Raw genomic sequence first — 23095 nt, 5'->3', positions numbered from 1 at the left:
ATTTTTTTATTTCATTCGATATCCAATTTATATAATTTCGTATGCTCTATTTCATTTTGCATTTGAGACATTGCGCTTCGAAGCTATTCATAATAATTTTCATTTTTATTCTAATTTGAGCAATTTAGTCGATCTTATTAATAAATCTCTGAAAGTGGATAAATTTGTTTTTGTGCGGGAACCAAAGCCTTCAAAATTGATTTCTATTTTGAAAATAGGTTCCGGGCTAGCTACAACCTATTAACCCCGACCACCTCTCCGACTGAAGCTAGTAACTAACAGATCTCTGAAGAGAGGAAAAACACTTAATTGGTTACACAATTTTTGGCGCCCAACGTGGGGCGAATTTTTCGTATTTTGCATCCTTTGTTAAAATTTCTGCAATTTTGAAGGCTCCTCACACAATCACATATCCATAGGTATCTTTTCCACATTGCAAAAGATAGCACGACAAGCGATTATCTCAGCTGGTATTTGTCTCCACAACATTCTTCACTTTAGTCTTCATTATGGTTAAATTAAATCCAAATCATTTGAGAAGTTTCGAACTAACCTATGAAATATCAATAAGAGGTATTGTTCCCCCCACTACTGTTCAGGAAAAACGGAAAGTTTTAAGAGGTCTTTTATCTCAGGAAAATTCCGACAGGAGTTTTGTTGAGATATCAGACACATATAAGTTTGATGAGAATGTTAAAGAAATTGGTGATACTTTAAATGACATTGAAGCTTTGCTGCAACATCTTAGTGATAAATCTTCTGATGATGATAAAAAGTTGGAGTCTAGAATAACTCACGCGACAGGGCGAATTTCGAGGTTGTTCGCACAATCAGAATCTGAAAACAATGTTAAACAAGAACTTTTGAAAAGAGTATTAATTTTGGAAGCGGATCTTTCTGATAGGCATGTTAATAGAAATCCAATTGTTCAATCGCCATCTCATTCATCACAGAATAACAATCCATTACAATCATCAACTCCAACTCATCATAGTGTAGCAGGTTTCTCGGTGCCTACTAAAAAGGTCCCAGTTTATAAATGGGGTATAAAGAAATTTTCTGGAAAAGAAGATTTATTATCTTTTTTAGAATTGATTGACTCGTTAAAATCTTCAAGGGGTTGTGATAATGCCGATCTTTTTGATTCAGCTGCCGATCTTTTTGAAGGTGATGCTTGGACGTGGTGGCATAATAACTTTCTGAAGAATAGATTTAGTGATTGGTCTGATCTAGTTTCTAAACTAAAATCGACTTTTCTTCATAGTAGTCATGATGAAATTAAGTTAGCCGAGATCAAGTCAAGAAAGCAATCAATTAGAGAATCAGTAACTATGTTCATCACAGATATGGAATGTCGATTCAATAGATTAAATTCTCCACCTTCTGAAAAGGAGATTGTTGGAATCATAAAAAATAATTTATTACCCGATTATGTGAAAGCTTTAGTTTTTCAGGATGTTGAGACTATTACGGATTTAACTTCCCTTTGTAAAAAGGTTGAACATGTTTTTTCACTCAATCTTCCTTCAGGTCCTAGGAGGACTATTGTCTCCGCAATTTCTTCTAATGTAAAATGCGGGAATTGTAATATGTCAGGGCATGTTTTTTCGGATTGTCAAAAAGAAATGAGGAAGTTCTGCTATTTATGCGGAAAAGTTGATTTTACCAAACGTAACTGCCCTAACTGTTCAAAAAACGCGAGCAGGTACTGCAATCAGGCAGACGTTGCAGGACCTTCGGGAGAAAAAACAAAGCCTGCCAACAAAGTTCAGAACGGGACCAAGTAATTCATATAGATTTCGAGTCTGAAAGGAGAGGGTGGCGTGAATGGCTCATCACAGTTGAAAATTTTTATGGTAACAAAGTTATACCCACAAAACCACCTCTTTCGGACTTGAAGTCTCCAAAATGTCATCCTGTTGAGATGAGTCCAGTTTTGGCTAATAAATTTGGTGATAATCGTCCTTACATATCGGTTAAAGTATTCAATGATTCGGTAACAGCTTTGTTGGACAGTGGGAGCAACGTTTCAATCCTGGGTAATTCGGCTCTTTTTTTGTTGAAGAAATATAATTTGTCCTTGAATTATGATGTATCTGTTCAGGTCTCGACAGCAGATGGACAAGAGCAGAACACACTAGGTTTTATTCATGTTCCTATTTGTTTAGGTACTGAATTTACTGTTATCACTGATCATTCATCCTTAAAGTGGTTGAATTCGATGAAGGATCCATCTCCACGTTTAGCCAGATGGATAACAAAGTTGTCACAACATAAGTTTGATATCGTCCATAGAAGCGGCTCTCTCAATAAGGTGGCAGATTCTCTATCCAGAATTCCGGAAAGCCATAAAGACGAGATTGCTGTGCTGGATCTGAAGGATATGAAAACTGACACTTGGTATCGACGGATGCTGTGTGAAGTCCAGAAAAATCCTCAAAAGTTTCAAAGTAGAAGGTGAAGTTTTATACAAACATATACTTCCTCAATCTAGACTTTGTGACGATTCTCCAGAGTGGAAAATTGTCATTCCAAGTCCTCATAGGAAAGAAGTCATGAATATGTATCATGATGATCCTCTTGCTGCTCATTTGGGTATTTATAAAACATTGTCACGTATATCACAACTATATTATTGGCCAAGAATGAGGAAACACGTGAGAAACTATATTTTGAACTGTAAAGTCTGTGCTTCTTGTAAAAGTAGTAATCTTCCTCAGGCAGGACTTATGGGCAAAAATAGGGACATACGTTTTCCATTTCAATTAATATCGGTTGATTTATTAGGACCTTATCCTAGATCGAAAAGCGGCAATAGATATCTTTTAGTAGTAACTGACTGGTTCACTAAATTTGTCTTCATACATCCCTTAGCGAAAGCAACTAGTAAGTCTATCGTGAAATTCCTAGAATATAATGTATTTTTGATATTCGGAGTACCTCAAATTTTCGTTGCCGATAACGGACCTCAGTTTATTTCTAGTGAATTCAAAAATTTGATGAATAAATATAAAGTACAGAAAATTTGGTTCAATGCTCGATATTTTCCACAGGCGAACCCAACTGAAAGAGTTAATAAGACTATTGTAACTGCTATAAGATCTTATATACGGGATGATCACAAACTCTGGGACGAAAATATCCATCAAATAGCACAAGCTATTCGCCTGGCTAAACATGAGGTCACTAAGTTATCCCCTTCATATTTATGTTTTATGAGGAACGTCCCAACTGATGGTTCATTCTATGGAAAGATTTCGGAAAGAGATAATAATTCCATAGAAATTTCTAGGAATGTATTAGACCCCGAAGTTCAGCTTAAAGTCCCTGAACTACTCGAGGATGTCAGAAAGCGGTTGTTGCATTCGCATGAATTAAATAAGGGTCGATATAATTTAAGACGTAGGGATGTCAGATTCCGAGTGGGAGACAGGGTTTGGAAGAAGAATTTTATGTTATCCAATGCAGCTAATGATTTTTCCTCTAAATTAGCACCTAAGTAAATTCCTTGTGTTGTTCATAGAGTTATTTCACCCTTGGTATACAATTTGAGGGATCTGAATGGAAATGACTTGGGTAATTTTCATGTTAGCCATTTGAAGTTAGATATTAGTGATAGTGGCACTGATGATCAGAACGACAATTATTAGTACCTAATATAATTTTCATTTTTTTAATTAGTTCATATTTTTTGTGTGTTGAGGTCATTTATTTGATTTTCAGCTTAGTGTTTTATTTTTTTATTTTTGAATTTTCTCAATTGATAAACTTGGACGGACAGCTTCAGCTGGGGCTCTCAGTTAAATATTGAATTCCCAGATTTTCGGTTATTTTGGCGTAGAGATTATGCATTGAGTATGTAAGTGAGTTTATAACTTGCATAGATATTCTGTCTGTCCGAAATTTGTCAGAAGCGATTGATTACTATTCAGTGAAACTATTTTTGGATAAATTTTTCAGCTGCTTTTGTTTAGATTCACAATATTTTCAGATTTTCTCGTTTTGTAATTGATTCGAATAGATTAGCTCCAATAATTTCACCTTATGTAGTATTTTGAGTGTGAGATAGTATCTCACTGGCGCCCAACTTTAGTTTTTTTTTTTTTGTTGTTCTTTCTACCTTTTAATGTCGTTCTGATCTGATGTCCTATTTTGTCGTGGGTTATAAATTATAATGAAAAGGGAGGTAGGGAGGAGAGTCAGGTTGGTTGTGTATAGTTTCTTGAAGATATATACTGCCAACCTTGAACTGTTCACTGAGTGGTTAATTTTAGAACTTTTTCAAACCAAATTAAAGAAGAACCGTAGAACTGTTCTCTTTTTAGCTACTCATATCATTGAGAGGTATCCATCATGAAATATCCTTGAATTATTTGTGATTCGTTGTTGTAATTGTATATTTTCTTCAGAAATCTGGTGTGGGGACAAATATCTTTTATATATTGTAATGCCCATTAGTAATATTTTTTTTTTATTTGGACTGAAGAGGATACAGACACAAACTTCCTGTAGCGCACTGTCCAATAGGTTTGCTGACCATCTAGCATTCCATTAATTTCTATTTCAATATTTAAAAATTAAAATTTTTTCCGCTTTCAGGGTTTTATGCACTGATTTTTTTTTTTTTTGGTGGGTAGAGGAGATGTGTAACGATACGATCGTTACAATTTTTTCTTTTTGAAATTCAAATTTATTCATTACATATTTGTTGTACCGCCACTGCATTTGTACGTGTATCGAAGAATTCAGATTTGCAGATGGGCGCATGTTTTCAATCTGATAAGATATTAATCGGTTATTCGAAGATTTTATTCTTTCTTTTCTACTTTGTCTGGTGAATGAAATAAGTCATCAGAGTTGAGTTCTTGATATAGATATTTTTTGGTATTAAATTTTGAGATTTAGTTAGTATTTCATAGTTTCTATTGGTTTAGTGAAACTCAATTGAAAATTGAGGTAAGATGCCTTTATATTTTAAAATATATATATATTTTTTTTTGTTTTTACAATCTCCTCTGCCCGACAAAGATTTTTTTTTCAAACGAAATTCGATTCATCCTTGCCATTCAGGTTCATTTTCATTCGCTTCAAAATTAATTTTTTTTATAGATTTCATTATTCAGATCATTTGCATATTCAAAATCTCACGCCATATAAAATAAATCTTCACTAAAGTGTTCCCTTCAATTCAATTCACTCATTGAAAATTTTTCATTCCATATTCATAATTCAATGTAACGGTTAAAATCAGTTCTAATTTTATTTGCTAGATTATTATTATTTTATTTTTGAAAAATGGCTGTCGATTCACATATGTAATTTTTTATACTTGAGTACACAACTTTTTATGCTAAACATGGACGGCAAGGACAATAATATGTTCTACTGAACGGTCTCTGAAAGAAATTAATTTTACAGTTTTTGGGTGAAGCCCAGATTTTCGATTTGAATATATATTTCCAAGTTGAACTTCGTTGACCAACATCCAACTTCGAAGAATCAATCACACCTGAAAACTGTGGTGATCAGAACCTGGAAATCCTTGTATGGTGCTGTGTACAGTATCGTACCAAATCAGATGGTTCTTCCTGCATAGGAGCACTTCACCTGGATTTTAATTGCTAATGAAAGTATTCTGTTATATATTTTGTTATTTCATTCGATATCCAATTTATATAATTTCGTATGCTCTATTTCATTTTGCATTTGAGACATTGCGCTTCGAAGCTATTCATAATAATTTTCATTGTTGAAATCCAATTGTAAGCAGCTATTTTTCAATATTTCACTCATAACTTTTTATTCTAATTTGAGCAATTTAGTCGATCTTATTAATAAATCTCTGAAAGTGGATAAATTTGTTTTTGTGTGGGAACCAAAGCCAATTGATTTCTATTTTGAAAATAGGTTCCGGGCTAGCTACAACCTATTAACCCCGACCACCTCTCCGACTGAAGCTAGTAACTAACAGATCTCTGAAGAGAGGAAAAACACTTAATTGGTTACAACTTATGGCAGGACATTTGAGAGGTTTGCATCTAAATCGTTTACAAGAGATGCAACTACTTATAACGGATCTAATAGTGCGTCTACTTTTAAGAATCCAATAATTTGCTTTAAGAATACTCATCAATCCTTGTACTCCAACATGATTATTCTTTATATGTTCTCGAAAATCAAACGTTTCACAACTTCATGGTTTGTGGGCAATACAAATGGCATACGAAAATCCTCTGCATCAGTTCTATCTGAATGTTTTGTTCGCAATCTGATCAGTCCTTGGTTATCAGTAAAGGGACATAATGATGATAATTTGGGATCTTCTACAGACTCAAAACTTTCTTCTTGTATGAAACGAATTACTAGTTTTCTTGATACTTCCAGTTCATCGACAGTCAGAAATTTTGAGTCTTCAGTATTTTTCTTTCTGCTATTATTGACAAATCGTTCGATCCATGCAACCATCTTGACGATTTTGCTGAACTTCGAAAAGTACTTGTAGTACCATACAAACTCTTTAGACACAGACAACGAGGAAACAACAGTTTTTCTTCTTTCGCAGTTTATTTCCTCTTCATTACTATCAAAATTCTGACTAGGCCATTAGGAAATTGGATCACACAACCATTTTGGACCCCCCCACCATCTTCCATCAGCTAGTGATTTAGCAGAACATCCTCGTGATGGAAGATCAGTAGGATTCATATCACCAGGAACATGGTACCAGTCTATAGGTTTAGAAAAACCGTTTTATTTCTTCAACACGGTTCCAGATGAATGGTTTCCAATTTTCTTTCCTTTTTCAACTTTTTCACAGTGTGGAGGAGTCTTTTATAGGATAAATCGAAATTGGATGATAAAGGGGGATGACCTTCAATTCAAGGCATACACACTTCATATCGCTTGTCATCTCTTCGTTTAACTGTAGTTAGAAAACGTTCCATAACAAGTTTTTCTTGTTCCCGTTGTGATTCAGATCTTTCAGGAGCTTGAATACCAAGGACATCTAGATTCCATAAGTCACATATGGCCACATTTTTCGAAAACATTGAAGTTACCAGAAGGGATGTCTTAGAGGAGTATTTTGATTTCAGTTTTCCCATGAGTGTCCAACCTAGTAATGTATGAACCGCTACAAGTCCACAATCCAAATCTTGTTTACGTCCGGAAAAAAGTTTTCCGGCTATGTCGGCACAAACCAAAACATCAATTGGCCCATCTGTAGTGTCAGTAATTTCTACTCCCATTAGTTTCAGTTCATCCAGCCAAGGTCCCTTTTTCACTGAGCTTACGTGGTTGCAAATCAATGGTTGATCCAAAACTTCGAAGTTGCAACAGTAGTCTTCAGTAAGACTTTGAAGAGAAATTCTGAAGCATCTATGACTCACAGATTCAGTTTGGGTTCCTCCAAAAAGTGAATGTACTAACTGTTCTTCTCGAATTGGAGGGTACCCCATCTCTTCGGCAATTTTTCTTGTAATATATGACTTGTGGGATCCAGTATCGATCAAGAGTCTTTCTCGGCGACATTCTTTGTCCCACCTCAGTTCTACTACTATGGTTTGCAAAAAAATTTCGGGAAAAGTGTGGTTGGACAGACTGTGTTCATCAATTTTTAAGTTTGGCTGTTTCAAATTCCTATCATTAGAACTCGATGATGACTCGACATCGTTTTTGGGACACATAATAACACAATGTCTACCTTGACATCTGTGGCATTTTTCTCGAGAGCGGCATCTTCGAGCTATATGACCAAATTTGGTGCATAGGTGGCAACAAGCATTTTCTGACAATTTCTGTGTCCTTTCTGCAAAACTGAGTTTCAACACTTCCTTACATTGATCAGTTGAATGTGAATTTTTGCAAAACACACATCGTGGAACTTCTTTGTTGTACAATTCAGAAGCAGTGGGTACATTAGAACTAGTACGTATGCTCCTATCTTCAGGCTTTCTGTCTTTGAAACTGGACACCGCGAGATGAATTCTGTCTTCGTTCATCACTTCTTCTCTGAGAAAATTCATGAGAGCATCAAGACGCTTCTTCAAACTGCACTCTGATGAATAGAACTGACTTCTATGCCATGCTCGTATTAAATCTTCCCCTAGGCATGATTCAACCAAAGGGTATAGCATCGCTGCGCAGGTATCTGATTTTACACCCAGACATTCTAATGCTCTCAATTGTGATTCAATTTTGTCAAAAAATGTTGATAGTTTATTTTTGGTATTCAGATTCATCAAAACTAGCTTGAGAAGTTCTCGGACATAAGCTTCTATTAACAAATCTTCTCTTCCAAATCTTTGTTTCAAACTATCCACTGCTTTAACATAGTTACCTTCAGAAGCAGGGTAACTTTCCACAATTTGTTTAGCTCGAGAGCCTGGTGTGGTAGCTTGAACTAAATATTGTAGTTTATCCTCCTCTTCTATATCAGAATCTTCATCAATTCTGCTGAATTGATTCCAAAATCCAAGCCAATCTTTCGTTTCACCACCCAACTGTCTGAATTGAAGTTTGGGAATCTTCAATTTGCTTCTGCATTCTGATTTTTCGGAGACACTGCCTTGACATATTAACTTGTCGAAACTACATTTCATCTTGTGATATTGAGAACTCATCGTATTCATCAATTCCACTTCTGCATTCATATTCGCTTCTTCTTCTCCTGCATCCAACATTAGATCAATCATGAGTTGATTCAGTTCAGATACTTAAAGCATTATTTCATCCAAGACTTTGATGCTACTCTGTATTTCTAGGATATCGCATTTTTCTTTGGAGAAATCTTTTTTCAACTTATCATAGATCCTCATAAAAGCTGTTCTTTGTAGAGCTAAGGCTTTCTTGGTTTTTTCCATACCTGTAATAGAGGGTCCTGTCACGGTCGCCATATGTTGGAACTGATGTTTCCTCAGTCTGTAGTTCCCTAGCTATCAGATATGGGTGTACCTTTTTGAATTGAGGGCCAAATCTACTTCTTATATCAACAACTTTTATTTCAATATATGCATTTGACAACTATGACAAGTTCTTCTCAAAAAACATTGGACACTGACAACTCGACGATCAACATATATTCGAAAAACAAAGTAGGGGGATTCTTAATTCCAACAGTGTCATTTTTTCCAACTGATCAAAACATATTGGATCATGAATAGAATTATTGATTTCTTTCGAAGCTAGTCCACTGTCATCTAGTTTGAAAGATTCTTTGACAATGTTGTGTAGTTGATCGTCATCTGCATTATTTACACAAATATGAAAATTTTGTAGGACTAGGCAGATTTTGATTATATTGTCCATGTTAAGAGATTAATTTAGTAGATTGAGATTTCTAACGGTTCGTACAACATCTATAGAAAAAATTCTTGAATCATTGAAATCTCCCTTAATATACACGTCAACAACTCTTGAATACTCGTCTTTGTGAATCTGATTGTTTGTCCACCGCTTAGTCAGAGGAATGATTTCACCTTTTAATCCAATTTCATCAGCAATCTTTTCATCAAGTTCATTATCTCTAGGGGTGGGTGTAAGATCGAACCTGATCGATGAGATATTTGATGATAAATTCAGGTCTTCCGTATAGAGGTGTGAGAGTTTCTTAAATTTCTGCAACATTTCTATGCGATATCAATAACATTTTCACTGACTCTCTTGCTTCACCTTTCAAACATTTTTTCAGTCTAAGAAGATTTTCATCATCTGAATAACCACAAATTTGTGTTGTTTCGTGGAATTCGTTAATGAATACGAGCCATTTGAAAGGGTTTCCATCAAAGAAAGGCTAATTTCTTGAGTTTGTCGTCTTATAAGGTTCTCATAGGTACACTTGTTTTTTAGGTTATTTGAAAGAGAGACATTATCCTCTTTGACATCGTGGTTGGGTTTGGCTTCGAATATTTCTCCATTATCTAATTAAATATTATTTAGCCAATCTTTTATCATCGCATTCTTATGCGATGATCTTTTGGAACTCTCATCAAATGAAGAAGTTCTCTCAGATTCATATGCAGAATTATCAGGTTCCTCCAATATTTTCATCTTGTCGAGCACTAGTTTTTTCATGATCAAATTCTCCTTGATTTTTGCTATTTATTGTTCAGCTTCGAACTCTGCCTCCAGATTCTTCCTTTCGGCAATACTTCTCTTACTTGGATTGGCAGGCGTGATCCTGGTCTTCTTCTTACAGAATGTTTTATTCCATTTAAAATATTGTCTTCGATATCTCTGTGTCCGACATCCTCGGGATTCTGGGCATGATCAGTAATTTCACTGCTGAATAAAGGTATGTTGTTCTCCGTATGAGCTTTTTCTGATCCTTGTTTTGATATATCATATTTCTTTGCACGAATTCTGCTGCTTCTACGGGGAACGATTTCATCTGGCATACTTTTTGTCTTAATTTTGTTACTCATTTGGTTGTCTGAAATTTCCACACTTTCTTATTATCTACAGTTCGAAGGACCAATGTTGACGTCTGCAACTTGACCTCTGGATGACTTCGAGAAAATCTTTGGCTGGTTGATATTTTTTTAATCAGAAAATTCACTAACTAAAATCAGTGACGTTTTTCTCAAAACTTAACTTTTATTCAATTGTCGACTTAACACATGTAATTTTTCTAGCATACCAGATCAATCATAATACAAAGGTAACAAATTAGCAATATTTATACAACACAAGGCATATAATTCGTTATCAACGATCTAAGCAACCGTGTCATATTTAGCCATACGATTCTCATTAGACGTGTCTTAAACTAGATTGATCATCATCTATTTTGTTCCGTTGTATTCTATATGTGTGCTGTTGGTCGCATCGTTAACCTAAACCAGATGGCGTATTCAAAATACCTATTCGCAAGATTTTCCTTTTCTTCTTCCTAACGAAACTTAGCGCCAAAATCCCTTGATGGAAACCCACGGCATGTTTCCCGTTTAGCTGATTCAAGTCTTTCGTTGCGGAAAAAAAATTTGTTTGTTGGTAAAATATAACGTTATATTTTGATGGGCGGTATGTTCGGACTAAGTTTGTTTTCTTGAGGATATGCACGTATTATTTTTACTAAGATCACTAAGTGAGAAGAAGAAGAAGAGGATCCTTCGTGGATTCTGTGGCCAAACCCTTCGTCCATCTTCAAGAGACAAATTTTAAATACTTCCGATCTCAGACTATTTTTTTTCGGTGTAGCAGGGGGGGAAATCTGCAAGTCAGACGAACCACCCGCTCCTGAAGGGGAAAGAGTGTGGGAATTCTCACTCTCCTGAGCTCGAGACCCACTAAAAACCCTTAACTGATTCTTGAATATTGGTTCTGGGTATTTGCCTATAAACCGTTCATCTCTTAGTCGGTTTTCTTCTCGCACACTATCGTGCTGGGATTTAGGTATGTGTTTATCCTCTATTGGATAACACTTTATTGGATTCTTCAATAAGTTTATGTTCTTATTTTAATCTTTTCTTAATTGATCTCTTGGTCTCCTCCAGTATATTCGCATTCTCCTTTTGTCTTCCTCTGGGTCGTAGTCCACTAGTCTCCTGAGTTCTTGATTCGGATGGTTTTTCGCTGTTTCGAATAATTTCTCTGCTTTTCATTTCATGAATTCCGTTATGGTTTTCCATTTTGGGTTCCTATGAATCTGTCTATACCTGACAAACCAAGGTGCATTTATTGCATATCGTAGCAGCTTGTTTTCAGTGGCCTGAATTCATTTGATGTGGCTCTTTGCCGCGAAACCTCAGGCAACTGATCCATAAGTCGGAGCAAAGCAACGGCTTTGATTATCTTCAATTTTGTCTCTTTCGACATGTGGCTTCTTCTTCCTATTAGAGGGTAGAATCTATTCATCGCTACTTTCGTTTTGTCGATGGTTTGTTTGATATGACTTTTCCAAGTAAGTCCTTTGTCAAGCGTTATTCCTAAATATTTGGCTTCATTTTTCCAGTCGATTGCTTCGCCGTCAACTTCTAGATTCGTTGTGGGTTGCAGTCTTCAATTCTGTTGTTATATTGCTTGGCTCTTTTGTCCATTGAGCTTGATTTTCTACTTTATGCAACAGTAATTTGTTTCGTCAATCGTTTCTTGTAGAACTCGTTTTATTACTTCAGGGTTGCGGTGTCGAGTTGCTTTGCCCGTGTCGTCAGCATATAACGTTAGCATGGTTCTCGGGTTCTTCGGAATATCGTGAATGTATATGTTGTACAGAAGTGAAATGAAATTAAATCTCTTGTTGTGGAGCATTCTCCTTTCACTTTCACGTAAAATCTTCTATTTTTGAGATAATTCCGGATCAACTTGCATATTTTGATCGAATATCCAGCACATATCATCTTATATATTAATCCTTCATGCCATACTCTGTCGAATGCTTCGGCGGCGTCTAGTAAAACAAGAATGTAGCTTGTTTATTTTGGAATCCCTCTGTAATGTTTTGTGTGAGCCTTAATAATTGTTGCTCTGTTGAATGCTCTCTTCTGAAGCCGAACTGTTCTGGTGGTATTAACCTCAGACTCGAAGACGAGAAACCTCTAAAAACCTCGGTACCCGCCCAGGTAGTCCTATTGTGAAAAAAGTGCTTGCCGGTCGATTCCGAAGTGTGCTTGGAATCGCTCATTCTTTTTCGGTGATAACTCCTATAGAAGATCCACAAATCCTCAAGTTCGTGTGCTGAATTCAACCAGGTAGGTGATATTCAATCTCGTATTCAGTATAAATGATAAAGTGCAGAATATCCTCCTTTCTTCTGTATAATTAAATTATTCACTTCCAAACGCGACCTTTCTTGGATTACTAAAATATTTGGCGTATGTCAAGAGCCTCCAATAAGGATAATTATATATTCATTGATCCCTTAAGACATTCATTCATTCATTTATTCTTTCATTGACGAAAAACAGTCAATCAGATCTGGTTCCTTTGAAATTTATAATCTACTTGTGGAATGTGTACCTTTCTTGCCGTAAACATCGATTCAAAGAATTATTTAGGTAGCTAATATAAATAACAACAATAAATATTTCGATATATTGATTTCAATATTGAACTGATAACGAACTTTACACCTGTTATCATCGAGTTCTTATCGGCCGACACATTGATTCACTGGTGTTGCCACGTTGATTTATCTTTCGTAAAATAAAAGATCTTCAGGAACTATGAGTGCTACCCGGTGTCATTGCCGCAAGAAGCAGTTCGATGCTCATTTGATGCTATCGTGTGCTGTATGTGATCATAAGTTTGGAAATAGCTGCGTTGGTATGTCTGCATCATATATAAGAGTAATTAACTCGAAAAAATCACTAAGTTGCAGTTCTAAGAGCTGTGGGACCATTGAAAGTGATGTCAATTCATTGAAGGCCCTTATAGTGTCCTTGCTGGAACAAATAAGAACTAAATGGTCATGTTCAATCGGTCATGAGTGGCGTTCCCGGTACGTCAGGTTTGGATGGGAAACAATTTGAGGAGATCATTCAGGAGGTGGAGGATCGTAAGCAGAGAAGAAACAACATGGTTATTTATGATAATAATGATAATGTCGCCTTTATTAGAATGAAATCATAGAGATACACTATGAAGATATTAGGGACCCAACTGAAGCGAAGTTTAGTCTATGACTACTCTTACACTTAACTCCAGAGAGGCCTCAAAAAATTACATTGATAATGGTTCAAACCATAATTATACAACATGACATCAAGACCAGAGAAGAAACAAATCATATAACTTAGCACTTATAGAAAGCAAAAAATAGAATATGATAAAATAAAGATCACCGAATCTGTCTCTGGAATAATATAGATCGCAAACGTGCCCTAAACTGTGAATACGAAGTTGAATGCAAATCCAAGTTGACTGCATTGAACATTTTTGCAGCACCGTAAGAGAATGACCTTTGAAATCTGGCCGTCCGATGAGACGGAATCGTCAGCAAGTTCGCGCCACGTATATGACGATCATGAACGGCACATCTCGGTATCAACCTGAGCCTCGAATCGTGCACCGATGGCACCTTCATCAATCTGAACAAGAAGCAACCCAAGTGCAATTTAGCCCGATTATCCATGCGTAGCCAATTCAGCTCATTTATTCTACGAGAAATTCCTCTGTCAAATTTCCTGAGCTCTTAAATGAACCTTACGCCCCAATTTTGGATACTCTGAATGCGATTCCGGGAAAAATGATTGACACACGAACCATACACAACGTCACAATAATTGAATCTCGATAGAATCAATGTTTCACACAGCATTTTCTTGATCTCAATCGTCAAATACATCCGTGCGGAGTGAACCAATTTAAGCTTGAAAAAAGCTGATCTCGTAATTTGGGATACATGGTCTGAAAAATTCAGCTCTCTATCAATCAATAGACCCAGATCTCTAGCACTGTCATATGCCTTCAGCCTTACTCCTTCGACGCATATGTTCAAACTGTTCACAATATTCTCATAATCTCCCTTGTCCGTAAAGACCAACATTTTACTTTTATCTGGGTTTATGTTCAGATTATGGTGCAGTGAAATATTCCGTAAAACCCCCAATTCCGAATTTATTCTGTCGAAAGACAGCATGTCGTCCGGCAAGAACCTGAATAACAATTGCGCATCATCAGCTAATAGTTCGATCATGCAAAATTTCAACCTGAAGAAAACATCGGCTGTGTAGATGTACATCAGAGGACCAAGAATAGATCCCTGTGGAACTCCAGCTGAAACATCCCTCTTGCTAGAAAGCCTATCACCAACCCTTATAGTCTGTGTACGGAGTGGCAGAAATGAAGATATCAAAGCCAGCGAAGAGGAAGAGAAACCATAGTATGTCAGCTTCGCACACAACAACTTATGATTGATAGTGTCGAAATCTTTGCTGAAATCCAGCAGAACGAGTACATAAATGAATCCCCGATCAAGATCACGGAAAATAGCACCAGTCACCGACAGGAGACATGCAGCCGTGCTACATCCCCTCCGAAAGCCAGACTGATAGGAAGGTAACAACTCTTTTGCTTCAAAGTAACAGCTCATCTGCTGGTAAAGTACCTTTTTCAGCATCTTCGATAGAACAGATAAAATACTAATAATTCGTAAATCAGACACGGTCTTTGGTTCTAGAACCTTCGGCAAGGGAACCACAACAGCAGTTTTCTAGGTGGTCGGAAATACACCTTTAAGAATGCAACTATTCACTAGGTGCAGTATGAATGGATCAATAAAATAAACGTTTAAATCAAATCAGACTCCTTCTAACTAAAGTGTTTTCTCTAATTTGAGGTCTAGGTGTTCTGCCCTGGTGAATAGTTGTCGGCGAGAGTACATGTCAAGTTTGGACCGTGAACTTTTTACTAATCCTAGAGGATTTTGGAGTAATTTTGGATATAGGCGAGTATCGGATAAGGTTCCCAATTTGATGAGTTATAATGGACGTGAGTTTGTGGTTTCCAAGGAAATTGCTGATGGTTTCTTGGTTTGCAAGTTTTTTGAGAGATAGAAGCCAGCAGGTCCGTTTGGGTCTGTTCCCGTTTAATAAACGCAACATCTGGTGTGCTCCAGGGTGGTCATTGTTCACCTCTACTTTTCCTAATTTTTATTAATGATATTGTGACCTGTTTCAAGTTTAGTAAATGTTTATTGTTTGCAGATGACTTAAAGTTTTTTAGAGTGGTTGGTTTGGTGGAGGACGTGTTGCTTTTGCAGGAAGATTTAGATAGGTTGAGTCAGTGGTGTACAGAGAATGGAATCTCTTTGAATGTGGATAAATGCAGTTATATTAGTTTTTATAAGGGGAATAGGAGGGTCCCATCTTCTTACTGCATTGGGAGTGTGGAACTCAGGTATTCGAATGTAATAAAGGACCTCGGGATCAGTTTCGATGAACGTTTGCATTTTGGGCAGCATATAAGCACGGTAGTGGTTAAATCATCCAAGGTCCTGGGTTTGGTGTTGCGCGGTTGCAAAGAGCTGTCGGTGGAAACTTGTAAGAGAGTGTACATGACATTGGTTGTCTCTCTATTGGAATACTGCTCGATGGTCTGGGCCCCTTATTATGGGAATGGCTGTTTAGTTTTGGAGAGGATCCAGAATAGATTTTTTCGGTTCTGTCTTTTCAGGCTTCATATGAGGGTCCCGGATGATCATGTGTATGACGAGGCAATGTCGGTGCTGGGGATGAGGAGTCTTCGAGATAGGCGTGTTCATGGTGATTTAGTTTTTCTTTATAAACTTTTGAATGGCCAGGTGGTTTGTCCCGAACTCTTAGAAAGGGTCTCTTTCAACATACCTCGACGTTTACTGAGAACCAATAGATTGTTTTTCATACCCCATCATGCAACCAACTATGCTATGCACTTGCCTGTTGAGAGGACGTTGAGATTGTTGAATGGTGGGAATGTTGATGTTTCGGTGTTACCTTGTCACATTTTAAGAGACAGATAAGAGACAACTTTTAATTTTGTTACTGTTTTGGCATTCTATGTGATACTTATGATATTATGTTGTTATTTTCTTAGCATATTAAGGTTGGAAATCATTGTGATATTAATATGTTTAATGGGGTTGATCCCGTATAGAAATAAATAAATAAATAAAAATAAATAAATAAATAAACGGCCTACAAAAATTGAGCATCCCAATGTCTATAGAATCTGCACCCATCGACTTGGTCTTGATACCATTAAGCAAATCGGTAACCAATGCTTGCTCTACAATGTGGAATTCAAACGAAAATGATCGGTCAAACTTATTATCATTATAGAAGAAAGTTCTCTCCATACACAATGCATCATTCGTGGTGGCATTAAATTGTGCAAAATAATCATTTATTACTTCTGGGTCAGACAATTCTCCAGATAAGCCCGACATAAATCTACAAGAAATCCCAATATTTTTCAACGCCATCCATGCTTTTTTACTTCCTTCTAATGGAGCCTCAGCAATAAATGACTTCTTTGACTTACGAATCTCAAAAGGGACCTTATTTCTCAAGTTCTTATATTCCTTCCACATGTCATCGCTTCGGCAGTTCTTAAACCGGTTCAAGGCTTACATGGCTTACAGGAACTGCCTAGTGGACGAAGTAAAGATTGCAGGTTGGCTGAGGAGGCTGAGAGTGCTGAGAAAGTTTTGAAGACGTTGGAGCCGCATTTCTTCATTGATGGTCTCAGTATATTTCGCCTGGGCAAACTCAATCCAGCTGCCGCTGCCCGTCCGATCAACCTAACTATGAGTGGTAGATCTCAGGTTTTGGGTTTTTTGAAGAAATCTGAAGAGTTGAAGACATCTGCTTATTCGCATGTCTCGCTTTCCATGTACAAGACACCGAAACAGATGAGGTATTATGATGAGGTGAAGTCCGAGATGGAAGTTCGCAAGTCGAAAGGAGAAAATGTGCAAATTCGGTTTGTTCGAGGAGTTCCGTCAGTTGGTTAATTAAACCGGGTCGACCCAATTGCAGAAGTTTGATTTCCTGTTTTTATCAAAATGTTCGTGGTTTGAACACTAAAACTGAACAGTTTTTTCTGTTTCGTCAGTAGTTGTGACTTTGATGTGATTTGTCTTGCCGAGACATGGTTGCAGGTGTGGGTGAGGCTGAGTTGTTTCCTAATTATAACATTTATAGACATGATCGCAACCTCATTGATAGTAAATGTAACACTGGTGGTGGAGCAATGTTGGCGATTCATGATAGACTTAACTCAGAACGTGTTGATCTAACAAATGTAGAAAGAATAGTTACTTGTATTGATGTGGTGGGTTGCAAGATATCAATTCCAGGGATTGTATATTGTATAATTGTTCTTTACATACCACCAAATATTGACAGCATTTCTTTTGAATTGTTTTTGGACTCATTACAATCAGGTCGATTCTGTTCGCATCTTGTTATGACATTGCTAAATCTACAACTTTGTTATAATTATAAAATATAACAATATGACTGAGCGAACAAATATTCTGTTTCTCCGTTTTATGCAATATTGGTTATGAGTTTTGGCCATAGCAATATTGTTGGAAAATAATCGAATGTTTGAGCTGACAACACTGTTTTGAAGGGTAAGATTGTCATTTCATAGAGAAGATCACATAATTCTCATAGAACTATAAATATATAGTATAGAATTATGTGATAATTCTATAATAGTTCTATGGAAAAGAAGAACAGGTTGTGTTAAATCAAAGAGTATCAATTAATCAATAATTGATACTCTTTAGTTTAATGTTTGGTGGTTTTTGATAAATAAATGTACACTAACAGCTTGAACATTTATGAAATCTCTTTCTGTTGATGTATGAAACTTCTTGATGAATCGGGTCAGTTTGGGGAAACTATTTCAACATGGGTACAATCAATTGTACCTATTGCATTAGGAAAATTTGAATTTGCATTCCGTAATCTGAAATAATTTTTATCAGAAATTAAATTGCTAATTAGAGAAGAACTATAAATGCTAATTCTTAGCATTTCTTATTTCCATTTCACTTGTGGCGAATTTAATTATTTATCTTGCCAACAAATGGGTGGATATAAGATTGCTGATTCTATTTATTGCTGTACTCATAGCAGGCTGACTTATTCCAATATTTAGGTCTTCACCAATATTAGTTTGGTAGCTTTCACTACTGAAGAAGATAAGACTTGCGAAAACCTAAAAAATTGATGCCTTCAAACTTTTTTTCAATGGATTTTCACTCACTTGTAGGTAAAAAGGAACTGTATCTTCTCTGATCGATTCCCCAACCAATCCACTCAATTCTTCTACTATCAAGCTAAATGTTGATTTCTTATTCAACCAAAACATTTTCAAAAACATTTTATCAGGCAATTCAAATGGATTACGGGTGTCCCTAATATATCGAAAGTGTAGTTTCATATTTGCTCTATATCTAAATAACAAGTTCAAGTGAAGTTTTCCAAAAAGTTACTGAAACGAAGCATGTTTATAATTACTTACCTATTTTCAAGAATTTCCAACACTTGGAAGAAATAAAAAGCAAGGAATTCACTGCCATTTTCAACTTTGTTATGATATAACAAGTACTAAAATGATGTTGCTGATATAGCAAACTGAAATAACAAGATGTTATTAAAATTGACAGATCATATTGCTCAAAATCAATGATTAGAATACCAGTTTTTCAAACTTTGCTGTGATAGCAATATCTTTTTTATAACCATATTACTATTTCCAAACAGAATCGACCTGAATGTCTGAATGAATTACTCGACACCAAACTTGTTTTAATCGGAAATTTCAATACGTTCATACGTTAACCCCGAGTCTGTGAACGGTAGAAGCACGGCTGTTCGGGCGTTCGCCAGAAGTCTTGATTTGCGACAATTCAACAATATTGCGAATGTTTATGGTAGAATGCTTGACTTATTGTTTTCTAACATGGATTGTAATGTGTGGAGGGATCAGTTCTCTGCCGTGCCTGCTGACCCTCACCACCCGCCGGTTCACTTCAGTTTCTATGGTGTGAAACCGAACAAGAGGTCTACGTCATTTAATGCATATGTAAACTTCGAATATAACTTCAGAAAGGCTAATTTTCCTACACTTTATCGGTTGATATTTGAGACTGATTGGGATTCGATACTTGAGGGTGTTGATCACTCGGAAGAAGCTTGCAGTGTGCTCTATGCTGCAATCAATGAGATTTTTGAAAGCTGCATTCCCAAAAAAGTGGTCAAAAAATGCCAGTTTCCCTTGTGGTTCACACCGGAAATTATTCACTATATACATCTCAAGGATAAAGCATTCAAGAATTTCAAAGCGTTCAAGACTGAATTTCACCACAGTAGATACAGGTCCTTGCGTAGTATCGTCAAATCCAAAATAAATAATCATACCGTGATTTTCTTTTGAAGTCCGAACAAGGGATATATGAGGACCCCAAAAGTTTTTGGGCCTTCATACAGACCAAAAAAGTTTCGTCCAGGTTACCAATGCGTATGCGGGATCATGAAAAAAGCTATGAGAATCCGCAGGAGATAGTGAATGCTTTCGCGAGGTATTTCTAGTCGGTGTATGATAAACCTGATGCGATCAGTGATATTGACCAGCCAGCTGATTCCAGTAGTTGGTGTCATAAGTGAAGATGATGTAATGAATGCTACAAAGAAACTTAAGGGTGGACAAACGGCGGGACCAGATGGTATTCCCAGTTTTTATGCGAAGGGCACTATCGATAGGTTGGCTAAACCTCTTGCGACAATATTCAACTTGATTGTCGCTACATCGGTTTTCCCTAGAGTCTGGAAAGTTGCAAAGATCATACCCATACTAAAGACTGGCGATAGAACCATTATATCTAATTATCGACCGATTGCGTTGTTATGCAACTTCTCCAAGATATCCGAGATCGTACTATACAATAAAATTTATCCATCCACTAGGGACATGATTAACCAAGAACAACATGGTTCCATGTCCGGACGATCTTGCGTCACGAATTTGGCCTCATTTTCTCAGTTCCTGCTCGAGGATGATTCTGGACAAGTTTATGTGATGTGATTCTACGACAGAGAATTTCTCATTCTCGATCATCCATCTTACTTTGTTAGCCAGTAAGTTCGTGTAAAGCGGTTTGTCAGGTCTGATGTCATTCCATACCTCGGTTAATATTTGCCTATAAGTCCTTCCCGATGTTTGTTCCAGGTCTTTTGCTATGAAATGAGCACGCATATATATATATATATATATATATATATATATATATATTGTTCGTTCCAGGTCTTTTGCTATGAAATGAGCACGCATATATATATATATATATATATATATATATATATATATATATATATATATATATATATATATATATATGTTAGAATGCGTCCAAAAAATGGATAAAACCATGAAGAGATATCTTGAAGCATCTGTAACACTAAGAGATGTGGTCGATTGTGTGTTTGCTGGGGCAGTTACGGTTAGTGAAGAGCTGGGCATTAAGATTGGTGATACCTATATAACCCAGCATCCAAAATCAGCACCACCATGGAAATTGAGGCTGGAAAAGAAAATCAAACTAATCAGGAAAAGAATTGGCATCTTACATACTTACCTCAATGAAGAATCCCACAACAGAAAAATAATGAAGAGCATAAAGCAGATCGCATCGGAGTCACATATAAGAACAAGCGGCTCGAACCTACATCTGAGAGAGAAGCTCACTGTGATATCCGACAAGCTGAAACAAAAAATAAAAGCGTTAGGGAACCGTCTAAAACGCTATAATGAAAGAGTAAAGAGGTATAGAAATAACCAGCTATATTACAAAAACCAAAAAGAATTTTTCCGAACCCTGGAAGATACGGAGATCAAAAGAGGAGCGTATCCTGGTGAAAGGGAGATGTATGGGGTATGGAAGGAGATCTGGGAGCGCAATGTGACTCATGACGATGAGGTCTTCTGGATAAAAGACGCGGAAAAAGAATCCACCAAATACACGATGGAAAGCCTAGAGATCACACCTGAGGACATAAAATCTGCTCTGAAAAATACAAACAACTGGGCTGCTCCGGGCTCAGACGGGCTCCACAATTATTGGTGGAAGAACTTTCAGTCATCACATCAACAACTGGCCAAATTTTTCCAGGAATCGTTATCTGAGCCCTCCACCATACCGGAATTTTTCACCCTGGGTGTCACTCATATGCTGCCCAAAGGAGATATCTGCCCTGACCCAAGGTCATACAGACCTATCACTTGCCTTCCGACTATATATAAGATACTCACTGGAATAATAACGAAACATCTATGGAAGCATGTGAGCAAGTACAATATCCTTGCAAGACAACAGAATGGCTGCAGAAAGGATGCGCAAGGCTGCAAAGAGATACTGAGCATAGACCATCTCATAACAACACTCGCAAGAAAGAAATTGAGAAACATCTCGGTCGCGTGGATCGATTACAAAAAAGCCTTTGACTCGGTCCCGCACTCCTGGCTCCTCAAAGTACTGAAGCTATATGGTGTGTCTGAAAACATTATCAAACTACTTAAGCATATGATGATGACTTGGAGAACAAACTTAGTATTCGGCAACAACTCAACACCTGAAATTAAGATATTAACAGGCATTTTTCAGGGTGATAGGCTCAGTACCCTGTGGTTCTGTTTAGCTTTGAACTTCCTGAGTAGTCTTTTGAACAACAGTAGTTATGGATATCTTGTAGACTCGAGATCAAATATCAGATTGAACCATAATCTCTACGTAGACGATCTAAAACTCTATGCAGCAAACGAAGAACAACTAAGAAGACTATTGAAGATCGTAGAATCCTTTACACTGACTATTCGAATGGAAATGGGTCTGGACAAATGCGCCGTGATACATGTCAAGAGAGGAAAGTTGACTCGGGGAGGAGAAATGCTTATTCAAGATGAGATGCCACTTAAACAGCTAGGCTCTGAGGAAACCTACAAATACTTGGGTATACAACAAGCATTAGAGATAAAAACCTCAGATCAAAAAGAAGCTTTCAAGACCAAGTTCTTCAGCCGAATAAGAAAAATCCTCAGAAGTAAGCTTAACTCGAAAGCATTGTTCACGGCAATCAACACATGGGCGATACCGAGCATAGCCTACTCCTTTGGCGTGATAAAATGGTCAAACACCGACCTTAAAGCAATTGACACACAGGTGCGAGTACTTCTCTCGAAATATGGAATGCACCATCCCCATGCATCTGTGAATAGACTATATATACCCAGAAATCATGGAGGCAGGGGGCTACAAAGTGTTGAGAATGCCCACTTCAAGGCGGTAAAAGTATTGAGAGAATATTTTCATTCTAAGAACTCACCATTCATCCGGGCAATATGCCAACAGGACCAGAACATCACGGCACTTAACTTGGCCTGCAGAGATAACATACCTCAGGCACAATCAGATGATAGGCTTCTGGAAGAATGGTGTGGAAAAGCTCTTCATGGAAGATATCCAGAGGCACTGAAAAACCAGAGGGTTAATAAGGAATTATCACTCACTTACCTTAAATCCGGATATCTATTTCCTGAGACCGAAGGACGACTTATAGCTGTTCAAGACCAGGTTGTCCCAACACGAGCTTATATGAAGCATATTGCAAAG

At 37.0% G+C, this 23095-nt stretch overlaps 2 protein-coding genes across 3 annotated transcripts in view; one reads left to right on the top strand and one right to left on the bottom strand.

Annotated features, from left to right (window-relative positions):
- Positions 1–23095, top strand: part of LOC123316059 (probable G-protein coupled receptor No18) — a 262468-nt gene that overhangs the window by 32127 nt on the left and 207246 nt on the right. The window lies entirely within an intron of this gene.
- On the bottom strand, positions 6879–8681 carry LOC123315448. The gene has a single exon (XM_044901143.1). It carries the CDS (start codon positions 8679–8681, stop codon positions 6879–6881), a length of 1803 nt encoding a protein of 600 aa, XP_044757078.1.

The sequence above is a fragment of the Coccinella septempunctata genome, chromosome 6, assembly GCF_907165205.1.
Source record: "Coccinella septempunctata chromosome 6, icCocSept1.1, whole genome shotgun sequence".
NCBI lineage: Eukaryota > Metazoa > Arthropoda > Insecta > Coleoptera > Coccinellidae > Coccinella > Coccinella septempunctata.
The sequence above is the reverse complement of the archived record's forward strand: the minus strand, read 5'-3'. Positions and strand labels throughout refer to the sequence as shown.

Excerpts from the sequence above, each read along its gene's own strand:
- LOC123315448 (XM_044901143.1), bottom strand. The coding sequence starts at position 8,681 with ATGTTGGATGCAGGAGAAGAAGAAGCGAATATGAATGCAGAAGTGGAA.